This window comes from Tinamus guttatus, unplaced genomic scaffold (genome assembly GCF_059628265.1).
Source record: "Tinamus guttatus ecotype Peru unplaced genomic scaffold, ASM5962826v1 Tinamus_guttatus_pri_ptg000301l, whole genome shotgun sequence".
NCBI lineage: Eukaryota > Metazoa > Chordata > Aves > Tinamiformes > Tinamidae > Tinamus > Tinamus guttatus.
This window is the reverse complement of record NW_028288835.1, coordinates 2,463,332-2,478,239: the sequence shown is the minus strand read 5'-3', so window position 1 is coordinate 2,478,239 and position 14,908 is coordinate 2,463,332. Positions and strand designations below refer to the sequence as shown.

The following is a 14,908-nucleotide window of genomic DNA, read 5'->3' as shown; positions in this document are numbered from 1 at the left end:
CCCGTATTTTATGGTCCCCTAGTGATCGTAACCTGGAGGAACTACCTTCCTCCTTCCTCACAGAAGTCTGAAAGGCTGAAATACAAGTTCCTCGTGTGCTGTCTGAAAGCTTCACTAAGCTGGTTAGTTTGGAATTCAGCTAATTTAGTGTTCTGTAGTTAACGGTCCTACCTGCTAAAACTAAAAGTTAGGTTAAACTGACCAAAAAAACTATCAACTTATTCCTCCTTTCTCCCCACTTGGCCACCTCTACTCTCTTCGGTTCAGAGGACTATATATATTTTCCTTCCCCTTGCCACCTCCTCCTCCTTCCTCCCCTGCCTTCCCATTACGTCTGATTTTTATTTTACTTTATTTATTTAAAAAAGACTACAACAATTTAATATCCAGGTAGGTTTTATGGCACAGCTTTATAATATCAGAAGATATAAAATATTCCCATTATCAATATATATTCTATCTCTTTATGAAATGTGGGCTGTTATTTACGTTGTTATGGTAAAATTATTTATAACTTTCGCATATTCTGAAGTTATCTACTCATTGTTATTTCAAATTTTTCTCCATTTTCTCCGAATGTTCCCAATAAAAATCAAAAATTCAAATTACTTAAGTTTTTATATGAGAAGTGCTGGAACATGGGGCAAAGCAGGTTTAGTCCCTTGGTCTGTCTATATAATTATATGCTGCTCTTGTTCGTGATCTCCGAATTTGTGCAAAAAGTCCTGTTCTAGCATTACAGCTTAGTAAAATAAAAGAAGTCTAGAAATTTTAAAGTATTTATGAGCAAAAACTCACTGCTGAGGACATCCTAATACCTTGATTAAAACCAATAAGATTGGGAAAGATCTTCAATTTTGTGTCCTCCCCACCAAATTTTTCTGTTTCATGTGGAAAGGCTACATGGAACATTTACTAGCATTAGGACCACAGTCTTGACTGGGTTATGCTTGGACCATATAATGAACCAAAATACAGCTGTAGAGCTGCAACTGACACTGACAATCTGTAAAATCTGTTGAAAAAAATGGGAGAAACTGACCCTAAAAATCAGTATCGGTTATTTTTATACAAAATATTCCATAACTCAACTCCCAGTATAGCTGCCACCTTCTTTTGAATGTCACCTAGATAGTGCTGTAAGTTATGACAGAAGCCATGAATGCAAACCATGTTATTAGGGAAGAAAGGAGTCTGAGCCTGCGGTTCCGTGATTTCCTAGGCAGATGGATGAGCCTGGAGTGAGCAATCAACATATAAAAAAGGTTTTGTGCCTTCCAACCTCAGGCGAGCTGGCGAATGCCATGATTCACATTCTCATAAATTTCCAAAGGTTCCTCATGCAACATTTTTTTTTTCTTCTCAAGCTATTACTTTAGAAGAAAAAATGAGTATTCCTATGATCCTTTTGCACACCAAAACTGCAGTGTAATTCCCGGGTGTAAATGACGTGAGCATGACCTAAAACCTTCTCCGCTCTGAATGCTGTAGAGCTGTCCTTGTAGCTAAGAAGCACGTAAGGAATCTCAAGTGAAAGCTTGAAATTATATTTATTATAGATTGTTCCATGCTTAAAATTATTGTTTTGACTCAAAATGTTGGTGTTTTTATACATAGTTAATAAATGCCATTATAAGATACTTTCCAAAGCCTTAGTATCTCCTATTTCATTTGCTTGTTCTCCTGTGAACTAGAAGTCTGATTCTCCCTATATTGCATGTATATTTCCTCCAAAATTTAAACAATAACATAAATAATTGGAAAAACTTGACTTGGTAGTACCTACAAAGAGTACTTTGTGCCAATTTCTTTCCTTTCCTGAAATCTTATTTATTCATAGCCCTTACTGCTACACTAATTTTCTGTATGAATGCGCTATGTAGTGTGTACCTTTTACTAATTTGATATGATCTTACACAGTAAAGGTAATGATTACCTTAACTGGTGCAAGATCAAGGTGTAACCTTAACTGGGTTACACATACCCTTGACTGCTATTACTATTTTTTTGCTGATAGTGTTACAGTTTTTAGGTTTATGTGTCACTAGCCTTTTCAAGAATATCTTTACTAATGCTGAAGTATTTTTGTTTCACTATCTACTTAGTACCTGTTGTTTGGTTTACATTTGTGAAATGCGGTATTTTTTGGTTCAGATTTATGAACGTGCTGCTTCTCCTAAATATGGACTGCACTTGAAACACTGCAACGCTTCTCCTTTTCATGAAAGGTGTTAGAAAGATCTATAAGTTCTTAAATTAAAAACAACATCAACCAGCTGCTACACTGGTAAATATGCCGAGGCCATCCAATACCAGCTGAACCCCATTAAACGCTGTGCCTGATGTCAGCACAGAGAGGCTTCCATCTTCAATGGGACTTTCTGTCGACCAGGAGAAAGAATTAAGCATGCAGTGTCACATACAGATGTGTGTTACACTGGAATAATTAACCATATAATTGTGGTTATAATAGATTTTTCAACAGTCATACAGTTTTACATTGAGACAAACTTGTATATTTATTGATGTACAGAATCTTTAGCTCTGACATAGACCAGTTTTATAAATATTGCTGTATATTATGCAAATCTTTCTACTTCATCTGAAAGTGTTTGTTTTGCATTCAGGCATCAGATTCAATTATAGCACTAAAATGAAGTCCAGAGTGAAGTCTCAACTGGGTTTCCATTTTCCTGGTAATACACATGTTGTTGAGTCACCACACTGCCCCCGATAATTCAAACCAGTTGTCAGCCTGAGATCTTTATCTTCCAATTCAGAAAGCAGAAATAATAATGATTTATAGATTTTGGCCTGAAACTACTATAATTCTTTTGCTTTGAGGGAATTTTGTAATGTGCGTATGTGACCTGTTTCATAAAGTGCTCTCAGGCTTAACTTTGCTCAGGGTTAGTGGTAATAGAAGAAACTTGGGTTTATATAAGTTATCAATCACTTGATGTTTGTTCCCTACAAATATGTCTACCCTCAGTGATACATTGGTACAAGGATGAAGAATTTCCAAAGCTTATAGAAAACTTATTTTAAATTGGGTTTCAGGATTCCAAGGCCTTTGAAAATTGTTCTCAGTGACCTCAAGCTGACTTAGTCCCTCTCATCCAGGTGCAGAGACATCACTGTAATGTGGCTGTGTCAGGAATCACTTCTGGGGTAGGGTAAATACCCAGACCTCTAAGTTTGTGCTTCAGTTCTTAGAAAATGTTGCAACAAGAAGGATTTGTCATGCTGGAGTCAAGTTTTGTGGTAACTTGCTTTACGTAGCAGGCTTGTCTGCAGAAAGCAGTGGGATTTTTACAGTGTACAAGAATGAAAGTAGTATCGTCCTAGGTCTAATAGTTCTGCAGACGTAACAAGAAAGTGGTAAGAATTTATTTTTGTCACTGAATTGAGGAGGAGGAAAAAAAACCCCAGATTTTCAATGGATAGAAGGAATAAGTATGCGCAGTTGTGTTTACTCTTCACTGAAGAAAATCAATTATATATTGTTGAAATCCTCATCATTTGTTTCTTCCTACTTTTGCTCTTGTTGTTGAACAGCCCAGGAGTGCTCAGCTTGCCTGTGAGGACTAGGAGAGTACTACAAGAAATCAGAGTAGAAGGAATTTGTAACATTTGGGGATCAAATTCTCTGTTCTAGAGATTAGGAATGATAAAAAAGGGACTCAAATGAACTAACTCTAGAGGGTTGTGTCTCTTCCCACATTTGGAGATGTTTCTTGCTATTTAATATGGGTTTGTGGTATCAACCCCCCTACGTCACTGAAGTATTGCAGTCGGCAATTCTGTCCTTTCCCTAAGAAAGGAATGACTATCAGTGGCAGCTGAGATGGAAACGAGGATGCAAAAGAGGCTAACAAGTGAGAAATTAAAACATTCCAAGGAATGTGGAAAGATGAGAAACGGAGTGTAGGGGAGAGAAAAACGGCACGTGGATGAGGTGGTGGTTGTTGGGGGCTGGGAGTTAAAAGCAGATGGGAAGGAACTCAAGTAAGAACAGGGCTTCTTGTATGAGGACTCTCAAAAACATTCTGAAACTTCACCACTTTTTACTGTCTTTTACTTTGTTTTGTGTGTGGATCTAATTCAGTATTTCAAAAAACAACACCAGAATCATTTTTTCATTCCTTGCTTCTGAAACCATGCTTGCTTCTCAGTGACCTCAAGCTGGCTTAGTCCCTCTCATGCAGGTGCAGAGAGCATCACTGTAATGTAGCTGTGTCAGGAATTACTCCTGGGGTAAATACCCAGACCTCTAACTTCGGGATTCAGTTCTTCCTTTCAGAGAAAATACTAAGAAATACTGAGATATTGAGGTAATAAAGTTGAATCAGATGAATAAAACAACACTGATACTTACAGTACACTTAATTTCTTGTATTAAAGAATTATGCTATTGAGGTAATAAAGTTGAATCAGATGAATAAAACAACACTGATACTTACAGTACACTTAATTTCTTGTATTAAAGAATTATGATAAAAGAGATTGCCTTTTCCCAATCCATCAAATTCCTAAGATAGTTATTACTGCAAAGGCTTGTAAATATTGACATAGTTATAGAGTACCTCCTTCTGCTTAAAAAGAAAGCCTGTGAATGAGACTTCATATTTTATTTCACTTTATCGATTGCATTACATAGCATTTGACAGCTTTTTGACCTTTTTTCCCCCGCTGCAGGGTACATGGGTCGAGATGGCCACGTGGGCTCCTGTGAGAACAAGTACTGCGGGCTGGGCCGGCACTGCGCCGTGAGCGAGGAGACGGGCCAGGCCGAGTGCCTGTGCATGGAGCGCTGCAAGCCCCACTACAAGCCCGTGTGCGGCTCCGACGGGGAGTACTACGAGAACCACTGCGAGGTGCACCGGGCGGCCTGCCTCAAGAAGCGCAGGATCACCATCGTGCACAACGAGGACTGCTTCGGCAAAGGTAAGCCGGGACGGCCCGGCAGCGCCCGCTTTGCTTCCAGCACTTGCGTGTTTCCAAGCAGTTCGGTTGAAGCTCTGCAGAGGCCGCACTGCGGAGTAAACGGATGATTTAAAGCTGCTAGGACAGGTATGTGGCTCCAGAGATGGGCCTTCCTCGCTCTGTATCAGTGCACTCCGCAAGCAAACCCTTTTAACCTGAAACAGGTGAACATCTCCTTGGAACCAATCCACTGCAGAGCTGGGGCCTGCCTTCACGTTGAAGTATCTGCAACGTGAAGGTCTGAACGGTGTTAATCTCCTTTACAGAATTTAGGATTTGGGTGGGCTTCTGTAAAACCACAGGCCTTGTGCTCATACTTGTTGTTGAACTTGAGGAATTGTTGTCACACCAGCAGCTTGTTCGTGTCTAGATGGGTCTTGATTACTAGGCAGTGAGGAGTTCACTTACATGTTTACCACAGCATGCAGGTTTAGCCATTTCTTGACCTACTATTGCTGAGAAAGGCTAGTCTGAATACTGAGAGTTGTACATTATGTTAAGCAGTTTATTGAACTGAGGATGACATCGATTGCAACTGCACACCTTGGTTTTTGGAAGTTTGCAACTACAGACTTTGACTAAACATGTTTGACAGCTACCACAGATCTGTGAGTTTTTTCAATGGTTAAAGCAGGTGGCTTTGAGGTGAAAAAAACCCTTTTAAAATATAAGGCTGCTTGTAATTAATCTACTCTCAGGGATCAAAGTAATTTATCATTTTTTCAATAACTGTCTTGTTTTTGTTACAACTTTAGTATGTCGTGAACATATTTGTGTTCTCCGTAATAGCAAGGCTGAACAGCTAAGTAGGTCAACAATTTCCATGAATATTGTGTAAAAAATACTGACAATTAATAGAAACGAAAAGCCGAAGTTGTGCAAAAAACAACTGGCAAAACATCAAATCTTGGTGTAGGACCAGCATCTGAAACATTTTTAAAAAATGCCTTTTGAGGCTGCAGATGCCAATTCTATGGTTTTATGATTGAGAAAATTCCAAGCTCAGGCTATTTGCTGGACCTGGTGTTTGCACACTTCAATGTGAGCTGAGACGTCTGCTCTGCTCTTGTCACTCTGCTGTGTTGCCTTCCTTGGCTTGCCCGGTCCTGGCCGTTGTGTGGGAGGAAAGAAATGGGACCGTGTGGCTGGCACTGCACTTTCCATTGCTAAATGACCCTTCCTGGTTGTCGTTAATGATCCCCGGCGGGTGGTGGATGCCGTGGGCTAGAGCTGCTTCACCCGGTGCCTCCACCACTATCTTTGCCCCTTTCAGTCTTGGCATGAAATAGTGGCTTTGTGCCAAGTTTAGGAGGCTGGAGTTGTTCATCTTGGGAACTCGGGAGTTCCTGAGAAGAATAACAAGAGCCCTAGCCCCTCTAAAACATTACCTTGGATGTTTGTGTGGGAGCGTGAGCTACGTGCTTGAGGTGCGAGGTCACCCAGTGCTGCTGTCAAGGAGCTCCTTGGACCCAGAGCGCTGAATGTGCCGCTCTGCATGTCCAAAAGGCCCCAGTTTTTCTCCTTTGTGTTAACCTCGGTGATTTCATTGCCCTAAATTCAGGCCAGTAAGTCTGGAAAAGCTCGAGTCTAAATAGGAGACTGGAAACTTCCCCACGATGAGCTGCATTTACTTGGTGTCCTGATGTCGTAAGGATTTTTATATGAAGTATATTTCTATACATTCATATACTCAGTCAATGGCATGATTATGCCAAAATGCAGTTCACTAGGAGTTCTCTAGTATGTAATATATACATTCCATTAGAGTATAAGTAGTATTAGAATAAAGGTTGTTATGTAAGTAAGTTTTGTGCTTAGAAATAGCTTTTGTAAGATACCGACCACATCATCATTTTCCTTTCCATGTCCCTCTTTATCCCTATTTGTGTCTCATTATGTATTTGGTGAACCTTTTAACCTGTTAAATTGCCTGAACTCTGGATTTCTTACCAGTGCTACAAAATAGGTGGATTTCTGAGGACTGTTAGGTTAACTATTCAACCTGTTCGTAATTGACACAAAAGAAAGTGGAAACATAAGTGAGAGACGTGATGGTACTAAGTTACTCATGGCAGGGAGGATAAGAGCTGGCTATGAACAATTCTAGAAGGGCATGTGTGAACTGGAAAAAAAATGAGAAGATGGCATCAAAATTGATCAAAGGCACTGAATGGTTTGTGGCTGATCTGAAAGAGGTCTATAAAATCATCATGCTTGCTGAGCGTGGGTGCACATAGACTGTTCACTTTGTATTCCAATACAAGAGCTAAAAGTCATCAAATAAGTCAGTAGTAGCAGATTCAAAACCTTTTTTTTTTTTTTTCTTTTTCAACTGCTATACTCTAAAGCTTTTCCTGTCACTTCTGGATGCACATGCTTCATTTCTCAATTTGTACTTCTCTTGAAAATTTGACTATCGTGTTGGTTTTTATTCAAGCATCTGCCCCAGATTGGTCACAAATATCTCTTAAATTGAACTGACTGCCTTAAATTTCTTAATTTGTTTAACCTAGCACGAGTGCAAGTATGGATGCAGTACTTGCTATGGGACCTGGACAGACTGGACAACTGGGCGGTGAAAAACCTCATGACATTCAACAAGGCCAAGTGCAAGGTCCTGCACCTGGGGAGGAATAACCCCAGACACCAGTACAGGCTGGGGACCGACCTTGTGGAGAGCAGCTCTGCAGAGAGGGACCTGGGTGTCATGGTGGACAACAAGGTGACCATGAGGCAGCAGGGTGCCCTCGTGGCCAAGAAGGCCAATGGGATCCTGGGATGTGTTAAGAAGAGCGTCTCCAGCAGGTCGAGGGAGGGGATCCTGCCCCTCTACTCAGCCCTGGTGAGGCCGCATCTGGAGCATTGTGTCCAGTTCTGGGCCCCACAGGACAAGAGGGATGTGGAGCTGCTGGAGAGAGTCCAGCGCAGGGCTACGAGGATGATCAGGGGCCTGGAACATCTGCCCTATGAGGAGAGGCTGAGGGAGCTGGGCCTGTTCAGCTGGAGAAGAGAAGGCTGAGAGGGGATCTAATCAGTGTATATAAATACCTCAAGGGAGGGAGTGCAGAGGACGGTGATGGTCTCTTTTCAGTGGTGGCCACTGATAGGACTAGAGGAAATGGCCACAAACTGAAGCACCAAAAATTCCACAGGAACTTAAGGAAAAATTTCTTCCCAGTGAGGGTGCCAGAGCACTGGAACAGGCTGCCCAGAGAGGTTGTGGAGTCTCCTTCTCTGGAGATCTTCAAACCCGCTTGGACGCAGTCCTGTGCCACGTGCTCTAGGTGACCCTGCGTGTGCAGGGGTTGGACTAGATGATCTCTAGAGGTCCCTTCCAACCCTAAGCATTCTATGATTCTATGATCTCCAGAGTGACGTTAATTCAAGGTAAATAGGAGAACATCCCTATGACATGCTTGCTTTAAAAACTCTGAAATTCGGTGTATGTTACATTCATTGTTTGTTCAGTCATCTTTCATCACTTTGCAACTAAAATATAGGACTTGAAACCAAAGATAAAGAAAAGGAAGTAAATAATATTTCTAGAATGTAGCATGGTGAGTAACAGCTTCAAACACGTGCGTAGTTTTTGATCGGCTGAGAAGATACTTGAAAAACCTCTCTTATTTTATGTGGTGGAAGCAGGCCTAATCTTTGCATTTTAAGTCCTTCACCACTAGAATAAATGTGTTTATAAGCTCTAAGCTATTCAGTATTCTGTATGCATAATGCTTCGGGATTATTGTTCTGCACTCATTCTCTGCACAAAATATAATGAAGTTAGAAATTGCTTGTAGGGGCATCACTGCTATTTGTTCCTTCATAAGGAAATATGTGTACGGGCATCACACATCTCAGTGATGAGGGAATTTAAGTTCTGAGTGTTTCAGGTTCTAGAAACAAAGTGCAGGCTGAAAGGAGACTGTACTCAAAGTTGCATTCTGAAGTCTCTACCTGGTCTCTGAAGCAGATAGGCAATGTCTGAAATTAGACATGATTATTCTGTTTGTCCATTTGCTTAAGATAAATGATAACTCAGCTCCTATTTGCAGCAATGTGCCTTTTCACAGCGTAGTAGAGCTCTGCTAGTTTCAGTAAAACTACATATTTTTCCCATCTCAGCAAAGAGGAATGTAGGAAAAAAGTAAACAAACTACTTTTAGTGATGTCAGCTTAAAATAGAGATACTGCATTTATGTGAGTAGTTTCACAACTGCTTGCAACTCCCACGTATATGCCAAATAAAGTACTGTAGATCTTCCAAATGGGTGTGCTTAGATAATATTTAATAAAAAGGAACGAATGTGGAAGTGTTTGTCATTAGAAGTGCATTTTTGTCATTAGAAGTGCCTATATTGTGCATACGTGTTCTGAAGATACAGTTCTTAGGTACTTTTTATACGTTAAGTGCCATGTTCACCTTCTTTTACTATACCAGACACCGCATGAAGGCACCATTTGCAGTTCACCTGAGTTTGGTAGGGGTGCAACAGTAGTTTGCTTTAGTACAAGGGCAGATGTGCACCCTCTGCTTGTTGCCTTCTCCTGTATGAAAGGTCCTGATGGGACCTTTCTTCTTCCTCATGATGGAAGGAGATGCTATCCCATGAGACTGAGGATGTTGGAGACTAAAGGGATAAGCATCTCCTGTACCTGCCTTGGTTTGCACAGTTTCTTGCTGGAGGACCATGATGAAGCCGCAAAATGACTGCGTGTTCTCCAAAGGTCAGATTTCTTGCTGCCAGCTTTAATTCTGCACACTTATTATTGTAAAATTGGTAATTTTTAATCACAAGGTTGTAGGATAGTGTAAAAGAGACCTCTCAAAATCTGTAATTCCACTATTTTATCTCCTCATCTGTACTTAGCTTTCAGTTCACATCAGCCTTCTGTCTTCTTTCTCTTAAGGAAAGAAGAATCTCAGGGGATATATTCAGGTCCCTGTCACTCACATTCAGATGACTGATTAGGATATTATTTTTCAACTTGTATGTGCCTAAATAACTGTCTTCTGAGTGAAGCCATGTTTTGTTTCCTGTGAGTTTTGAAAAGAAGTTACAAAAAGAGTCTTTATTTTTTAAATACCAAGTGGCTTAGTAGAATCTGAGGAACTTGTAGTGCTAAAACTAGGCAGTGTCATCAACTCTGTGTAAGTGTTACAGGACTTTTTCATACTTTTTAGAATCTATTAGAAAGCACATGAAAAAGCAATGAGATGTAAAAGCTAGAGACTTTTAAATTTAAATTCTTGGTATTTAGTGGTAGATTACAAGCTAGTGGTAAATTCGAACTTCCCTCTGCTTTCTTCTCACCTGACTGGAATGCGTTGCAGTAGGAAGATGACTTTGACCATGACTTCCAACCATTTGATGAAGAACTGTAGGATATGAAGTTATGCAGAGGCTTCATTTTGTACAGTTTTTTATGGAAATGTTAATGCTATACTTTAAAAAGTGCACATTCTCAAATTATTAAGGAACAGACTTTGTGCTGAGATAAAACAGTCTTTGCTCATAAGAAGAATTTATATGGAGTAGCTCAAAGAATCCTGCAGCAGATACAGGCTTTAGGAGGACTTCAGGGATACAAAATAGTTAATTTTTGTCTCAATCAAATTTGGTTCCCTTTGTTTGAATTCAAACTTATCCCTTTTGCTCTCTTAGAAACGCAGAGCTTTGCTACTGATATCAAAAAATATTAATATTTATAATGCTTGTATTTGAAGTTTTCACTTTTTTGAAGAAACTAGATTGTTAAGGAAAAAAAAAAAGTTATTTAAGATTAGAAAACATTTCCACAGTTAGTGGCCTCGGCAAAAGTGCTTCTCTTATTGCTCAAGCATAAAGGAAATGAAATTTGATAAATTGGGCAATGAAATCTAATTAGATGCTTTAGTTTTCTCTTTATCTGGAATGATAACACTGATTTAATTTAAAATTGTGGAAAGCAATAAACAAAAATAAAGAAAAAGTTTACAACAAAAATAGGTTAAAATGGAGCCCCAAGAAATAAGTTGAAGTGCTAAAGTAAAATTATACAAAACTTCCACTTGCTATGAATAGTGTTTTATATTTTTGTGTTTGCTTATATTGACTTTGAGTGCAATTAAATTCTGAACTATATGTTGCCAGGGAAGTTTGTCTCCCTCAGGGCTTCGGCAGATGGTGGAAATATATATTTATATATATATATATTTTCTTTTTTTCTTTTTGCACCATTTAGAGACCTGCACTGCTGAGTCTCTAGGAGAAAAGTGTTTTTTAACCCAACCAAACTGCTGATGTTAGCCTTAAAGCAGGGAAGCTCTTTGCCGTATTCTCTGTAGGATTCTTAATAAGGTTCCCAGTAAACATGCAGTATATCAAAGCTATGTTTTTAGCGGTGTTTTAATATGGATTTGGTACCTGTTTATTAATACTGGGTGTGTGGAATAGAAGTGCTACTGTTTATGAAGTTACAGATTTTACTTTCTTATTCAGTCGTTGTGTTTCACTGTGCAGAAGCCATTGGGAATTCTGCCCTCCCCAGTCATCATAATAGGAATAATAATGTTTTAATTGCACAGCGTATCTTAGTTCAGCTTTTGTTGAGAGTGTACGATTTACTCTGATAGTTTCTATGATAGCCCTCCTGGAAAATGAGGGAGAAAAACACAAAATAAACCCCACAGTCTTGTAAAATGGCAAGCCTAATGCATCAGTATAAAAATCCGAAAGGGACGAAATACCATTCCAGTATGATGGTCAAGTTTGCTTCGTTAGTGCTCCTAAACTTAAGACAACTGCTGAATGGCTCAGTTCTTTGTTATTTGCCTCTTTCAGCTTCTCTTTGATAAAATCCTTGCCATTCACATGGAACATAAAGGTTTTTATTGGTCCCTAATGATGCAAACTGCAGTTGCACGATCATCATTCCCGAATATGGGCTCTGTGCGCTCTTGGAGGCGCTGCCACTTTATCGCAGCCGTAGAAGCGTCTTTAAGGGTATTTGCTTAAGCAGATGCTGAATGGCCACACTGGGAATATATCCGTCTTTTTTATTCTATGATGAAGTTTTAAAGCAGAAATTGTAGCGATGGTGGTTAGAAAAAACATATTTTTGTAATAAACCATATGGGGAGGGGAGGGAGGAAAGAGGGCAGGAACTGATAGAAGATTTTAAAGTCCCTAAAGATGCTGAATGTAGGAAATAGTATGTTAGATACATGAGAATACGTGACTTATGCTATGACTCTATAAGGAAGCTAATGATTTCATTAATCTTTACAATAGTTTTTCAACTATTCTGTCATTAAGTTAGAAACAGATTTTCATATACAAAAACTCAGTAGACAGGATTCATGGCAGGGGGAGTTTCCATTTAATCAAGTGCTTTCTCTTTCATTATCCCAACTTCTTTAATTTAAAAAGTATTTTAAACTAACTTTTTTAATAAAAAAGGAAGGTAAAAAAGGTCAGATTCTGAATGCAAAAGGCGAAGTGGTAAGGATTCATGGTGGTGGTGTCTCCTATTTAATAAGGTGTTTTCTCTTGCATAATCCTCTGAAGTGAATTAAGAACCTGCTTCAAATCCTATTAAAGTTAATGAAGAGCCTGGCACTGCCTTTTGTTTCTTTAAAATCTGACACTTGAAGAGTAAATGCTATATAGCATGCATTAAAAGAAAAAGAATATTTGAAAGAATCAATGTTGTATAGAAAGATTGGAAGGAGCGAACCTGAGAAAAGGAATGGAATTAATTGAAAAATTCTCCTTTGTTTAAGCAGTGCCATTTTTACCAAAACATCATGTTCTTAGCTTTTCTACAAAGTGCAAATGCAAGAAGCCATCGATGTTCCAAAATATTATTTTAGAGAATGATCTAGTTCCAGGCCAAGTCTTGAGCTGCCGATTTGTTGGATGATTTTAATGTCTAAAGAGAAAGAAGTCACAGTAATGGGAGATGCTACGAAGACTTTAACTAGGCTTCCTAGCTTATTACATTGGAGGCACCAGCCGTAGACGTGGGGAAACGTCTTGCAAAGTCCCTCTTCCAAACCAGGTGTAAAAGCAGCTGTGGCTTGTTTTTCCTACAAAGCTGGTTAATACTCTGCCGTGTGGTTGTTTCAGTGACAGATGAGGGTCACTGAGCCATTTCTAGTGGTGTCAAGCTTGTTTAATATTGGGGAAAAAATTCTCAATGTTTGGAACATTTTCCCCCTCTCTGTCCCCATAGATAAATCACTGTTGAGTAGCCCATGGGTAAAGAGGGACAGCGAAATAACGTTAGTGGCCACAAGGCAGCATCCAGGAGAAGCAATAGCAGCATCTCCAGCTCGTTCACAAGAACCTGTATTGTGTGTATGTGGGTGTTTGTGGTTCTGCTCTGGAGGGGTAGCCCTGGAGGGGGAAATTTAATATTTTCATTATCTTTTGATCTCATAGGAAAAACAAGTCCACACACGAATCGTCTTGATAGCCTCTCTTTAATGCCAGCTTGATAATTTTAATATTAGTCAGGACAACTCCCACTGCCCACAAGAAAATGCATTAAAAAAGTGAAGCGGGTCTTGTGCTTCATTTTGTCAGTATTTACCCGTGAATAACGGGGAAAGGGGATTTTCAGGCACCCTTGGGGTCTGGGTGTGCATTTGTATTCCCATCTCATGCAGAAAGGTGTGTGGATGAGCACAGGTCCCAACGTCCAGTTTGCATTTTAGCTTCTGGAGGATGAAAATCCGTTTTGTTGAAATAGGAAGAGTTGTTTAACTCTTACCTAGGTAGGTAGATGACTGGGACCTCAGAATGAAGCGTGGATGTATCCACAACATGTGGAGAGTCTTCATCTATTAAAAACATCTTCTTGAGTTGGATGCAAATGCTCTACCAATTATTCTCGACCTTTTAAGCACGAGAATAATTTGCAGACTGAAAAGTGAATGGTGGCACAGATAAATTACTAGATCTGTTCTTGTTTTTGTTAAACTTTAGACAGCGCTTTTCTCTTGTTTTGACAAAGAGCAGGACTTTGAAATGATAATTTGATAGTGTGGAAAATTTATTCAGAGTTCACCTGATGAATGGTTCCAATATTTGTGATATTTAAATGATCTTTCATAATGCATTATTTAAGGACCTGTACTTTCAATGCAAGTAATTGAATGGGATATTGTTACTTCTAAAAGCCAGAAAAGAAATCAAAGAATAAAGGATCTTAATTCTCTGCCTCTGGAAAAGACAGAGTGAGCAAATATAAAATATGCAATATCTTAGTTCTTGTGTGTAACCCATTTTACTTGTTTATTAACCTCTTCTTATCCACAAGTTTATTCCACCTCTGTGAAGTAACGATTTTTATGATGATAAACACAGGCACAAATAAATATTTACAGGAACGTTGACACTCTGCATGCTTCCATGGGGATTTTGAAAAATACTGTTTAGAAGCATCATTATTACTGAGGTTTTCAATATTTTCAAAAAACATGTGAACTAAACTCTTCGTTTTATAAAGCTGAAAAGGGCAATGCAGCAAAGACGTGGTGATTAATTGATTAATCCATACAATATAAGTAAGTTCTGTTAATTCTCCAGAAACTTCATGGTTTAAAATTTATCCACAATATTTATTTATAGACAGTTCCTTTTAATGAAAAGGAAAAAGTCATTCACAAGCTGAAAATAAAAGTCAAATATTTCAAACTAAGAGCACTATCTTTTCTCTAAACAAGAAATGTTATTAAAGAGGTGTGCAGCCATATGTCTGACTAATCAAAAAAGGATTTATTTTCTTAAAACTAAGAATGCAAGTTTTTGTGGAAAGAGAATGAAAGAGAATATTTAGAAAAATCCAACACAAGTTTTCTAAAGTTTTTCTAACTTAAATTTCCTACTTGATTGACTTTCTTGGCAATTCACTGGTAGGTTGCCTGGCTATGATGAAT

At 39.0% G+C, this 14,908-nt stretch overlaps 1 protein-coding gene across 2 annotated transcripts in view; it reads left to right on the top strand.

The window, feature by feature from the left end:
- The window catches only part of FSTL5 (follistatin like 5), a 219,024-nt gene that overhangs the window by 53,997 nt on the left and 150,119 nt on the right, over positions 1 to 14,908 (top strand). For both annotated transcript variants that reach the window (XM_088528108.1, XM_088528107.1), the window contains exon 3: positions 4,699 to 4,947. In XM_088528108.1, the coding sequence (XP_088384234.1) occupies positions 4,699 to 4,947 (249 nt within the window). The remainder of the gene's footprint in view (positions 1 to 4,698; positions 4,948 to 14,908) is intronic.